General features: G+C 46.9%; 1 protein-coding gene across 1 annotated transcript; it reads left to right on the top strand.

Annotated features, from left to right (window-relative positions):
* The first annotated feature begins 386 nt into the window (after positions 1 to 386).
* LOC125542638 (FBD-associated F-box protein At4g10400) lies at positions 387 to 2692 on the top strand. Its single transcript, XM_048705749.2, has 3 exons — positions 387 to 1569; positions 1723 to 1866; positions 1965 to 2692. The coding sequence occupies exons 1-3, from the start codon at positions 487 to 489 to the stop codon at positions 2397 to 2399; spliced, it is 1662 nt and encodes a 553-aa protein (XP_048561706.2). The 5' UTR covers positions 387 to 486; the 3' UTR covers positions 2400 to 2692.
* Positions 2693 to 3841: the final 1149 nt, after the last annotated feature.

Consider the following 3841-nt stretch of genomic DNA (forward strand, 5'->3'; position numbering starts at 1 on the left):
CTTTAAAAACTTCATAAAAATTCATACTAACTCAGAAAAATACAATAAGATATCAAAATGTTGCGAGAAACATCACCTACATGTGCATGTCATTTGCATCCATGATAAAAAGTATTGGAAAGTCCCAATCTCAGGTTTAAGCTAAAACATCCATCCATGATATAAAAAAATGATCTCGAACCCGCAGCTTCATTTTCATTAAACTCGGTAACATTTGACAAACTAAAGAGGCATTGAGCTTGCCTTCAATTTCAAATTAAATGGAGTAGGAGCGTGTGATGGGCCCTGGAACAAGAATACAGCTTGGGACATTTGGCCCAGCTACACAAGCCAGCCGACAAGGAAGGAACCAAAACCCTAGCTCCGCTCAATCATTCACAAAGACCAAAGCAGCCGCCTCGCCTCCACTCCACTTTCCCCATTCCCACCCACCAGCTCCACCGCCGCCTCCGCCTCCGCCTCCGGCGTCCGTCCTTTGGCCTCACCATGGAGGACGTAGCCGGGATGATTTTCTCTGGCCCCGAGTTCAAGAAGATGGACGAGAACATGCGAATGCTGACGGTGGACGTCTTCAAGGCCATCCCCAGGCCGACCGTCTCCACGGCCGCGCCCCTCGCCAGCGCCGCCGCCGCCGCCGCCGCGCGGGACGGCGTCGACCGCATCAGCCGCCTCCCCGTCGGGATCCTCCGCAACATCGTCTCCCGCCTCCCCGCCAAGGACGCCGCGCGCACCACCGCGCTGGCCAAGCGCTGGCGCCGCGTCTGGCACTCGGTGCCGCTCGTCCTCGTCGACGCGCACCTCCTCTCCGACCGCAGCGTCGTGGGGCGCGGCCGCGGCTCCACCCAGTTCCGCGAGATGGGCCTCGACTCCTGGTACGCCGGCCTGTTTCGCATCCTGGACGCCATGGGCACCCTCGCAGACAACGTGTCCCACGTCCTCGCCGCGCACCCGGGCCCCTTCGCCTTCGTCTACCTCGCCGGCAACAACATGTTGTATCACCCGGACAAGTTGGAGCTCTGGCTCAAACTCCTCGCCGCCAAGGGCGTCAAAGAACTCGTCTTTGTGAACCTCGCATCCAAGTTCGACGACCAGCTGCCCATACCCGCCGAGCTCTTCAAGTGCACCGCCCTCACCAAGCTCTACGTCGGCACCTGGTGCTTCCCGGACACAAGCACATCCCGCCTCCCGCCTACTGCTGCGTTCCCCTACCTCCGGGAGCTTGGCCTCTGCAACCTCCTCATCAAGGACGAGGACCTCGCCTTCGTGCTGGACAGATGCCCCGTCCTGGAGAAGCTCCTGATCGCCAGAGCCCGGTGGCCAGTGTGCCTCCGCATCCACAGCCGCAGTCTACGAAGCGTTCAGGTGTGCATGGCTATCGTGCCAGAAATCAATGTGGTGCGCGCTACACGCCTGGAGAGGCTCTTTCTGTGGGAAGCTTGGGGTTGGGGCGACCGTGATCTCACCAACATGTCCTCCAAAGTCAAGATCGGCCATGCACCCAAGCTGCGCTTCCTGGGATTCTTGGTGCCTGGAATGCACCAACTTGAGATTGGCAACACAGCCATCATGGTCCGTGCTTTAATACTCTTCTTAATAACTATACTATGAATCTTCTTTAATTCCGAATCACCATGCATGTTTTAATAATTTCTAAGTTCCATCCTTTAATTTGTAGTATATATAGCAGTATTACCACAAAATGCATCATTAATTAATTTGCAGGCTAACACCAAGGCAAGTCCAAACACCACTGTCCCAAGCGTTCAGATGCTGGGAGTTCAAGTGAAACTTGGAACCCACTTTGAAGCCAGGATGCTGCCTAGTTTCCTCAGATGCTTTCCTAACATCGAGACGCTCTATGTCCAGGTATAATTTGACCTGAGTGACTACTCATGTTTGTGTCTGCCTGCACCAAATGAGACTGCTACTCATGACGTGCCTCTATTTGATTTATTAATTTGCAGTCCGAGAATGATGACTTCAAGTTCTGGGGACCTAAAACTGGTGGCACAAGCACAGCCATCAACCTCAAGTTCTGGAAGGATGCTGGTCCTATCGAATGCATCCAGAGGCACATCAAGAAGTTGGTTCTCCGTGAGTTCCGGGGGAGGAAAAGCGAGCTTGACTTCCTCAAGTACATTGCCGAGCATGCGCAAGTTCTGGAGGAGATGGTGATTGTGATGACCCATGGGCATTTGCCGTCAGATAATTTGGGTGCCAAGCTGAGGATCTTCATGGCTTCTGCAAAATGGGCTAATGGATGCTGCAAGATGATGGTCTTCAAGAGTCCATTTGAGCAAGAAGGTACAGCGTGGTGCTACCTAAGAGGATTTGATTTTTCTATCGAGGATCCTTTTGATGTCTCAAAATGCCGCGAAGACAAATGTGCTGCCCATTAGTTTTCTGTTTAAGCATCTATAACGTACTGCCTTAGACTGTTGGTAATGTGTTTTCTCTGGTCTGGGATTTGGGAAGGATCCTACTTGCTTGGCTTCAGTGACTATTAAGTGCCCAAGTTATTAAGCACTATATATCATTTCTCTTGCACAAGACTATTGTTAGTTAAATAGAAATGCTGTTTCCAGGATTCAGTTTACATTGCAGGAGTTTGTCTAAATGTATGGCTGAATATTGATGGGAAAGTTTTATCCATCGCTTACTATCTAAGAATGTTCCTCAAGAATTGCTCCTTTTGGCATCGTGCTTCAATTTTTGCAAATTCTCTATGGTGCTTGGTTGCTTATTTACATATTTACACCAAATTACCTCCGTAGCTATTTACGGTGTTTCTAATTTTTGTTCTGCCTATCCATTTTACCATGCACTTATGGAATATGGGGCTAAATTTACTATTGATTTTGCTTCAACTGGGTCTGGGTGACACTTATTTATACATAATTACATTTATGATAGGGACATAAGTCTAGGCTTCATTTTACCTTAAACAAATATATATATCTTGGTCAGTCTGGTTCTACCATGTGCTCTGGCATTTTGTTTTGAAATGATGGACCATATTTTTTTTAGGCACCGTTAAGTCCAATTTATCACTATGCCACATGCACTGCACTGTCTGAAGATGAAATAGGTATCTTGCACAAAGGTAAGTGACAGCTTAAGCAACTCAGAGGGAAACAAATGCTAAAATAAAATAGTTCTTTTGGTGATTTCAAATGCTAGGTTTGAATTCTTGGTGCCATGCTTTCCTTTAAACTGTGAATGAATTAAGGTCCTTTCTACCTAGAAGAATGGACTTTAGGTGTGCCATTATCAGTTTATTACTCCCTCCGTTTGGAATTACTTGACTTCATTTGTATACAAATTTGTACTAGCTTAGCTCTCTCTCCAAGTCATCTAATTCCAAACGGAGGGAGTATAACAGAAAATCCTATGTGCAGGGAATCTGGGCAGATACAAACAATTTAGAGAGCAATAAATAATTCATTTCTGTTATTTCATAACCCATGACAGCGATATACATCTACATGCATGCTTGCTGTGTTTCCGGATTTTTGTCCACAACGTACTGTTCCTAATGTTGTTCATGATCCATGTTAGGAGTATGCAAGCTTGGATAGGCACGATTTAAATACAAAGTCCATGATTTAAATTGCACTGTCTATTCATTTTGCTGAAATAAAGAGAGCCGACGACTCATTTTGTATGGTCTGATTGTATAACTTCACTGTTAATTTATGGTGCATTTATTTGCTTGATCAGATATTGTCCATGATTGTTATAAGTTATATGTTGCTATTAGCATGCTACAAATATACTTTTAACCACTGAGGATAGGAGTGTGTTTGTTGCTTGCATCAGTATTATGCTTATGTCTGAATGA

This window comes from Triticum urartu, chromosome 3A, assembly GCF_056163025.1.
Source record: "Triticum urartu cultivar PI428250 chromosome 3A, HENAU_Tu73, whole genome shotgun sequence".
NCBI lineage: Eukaryota > Viridiplantae > Streptophyta > Magnoliopsida > Poales > Poaceae > Triticum > Triticum urartu.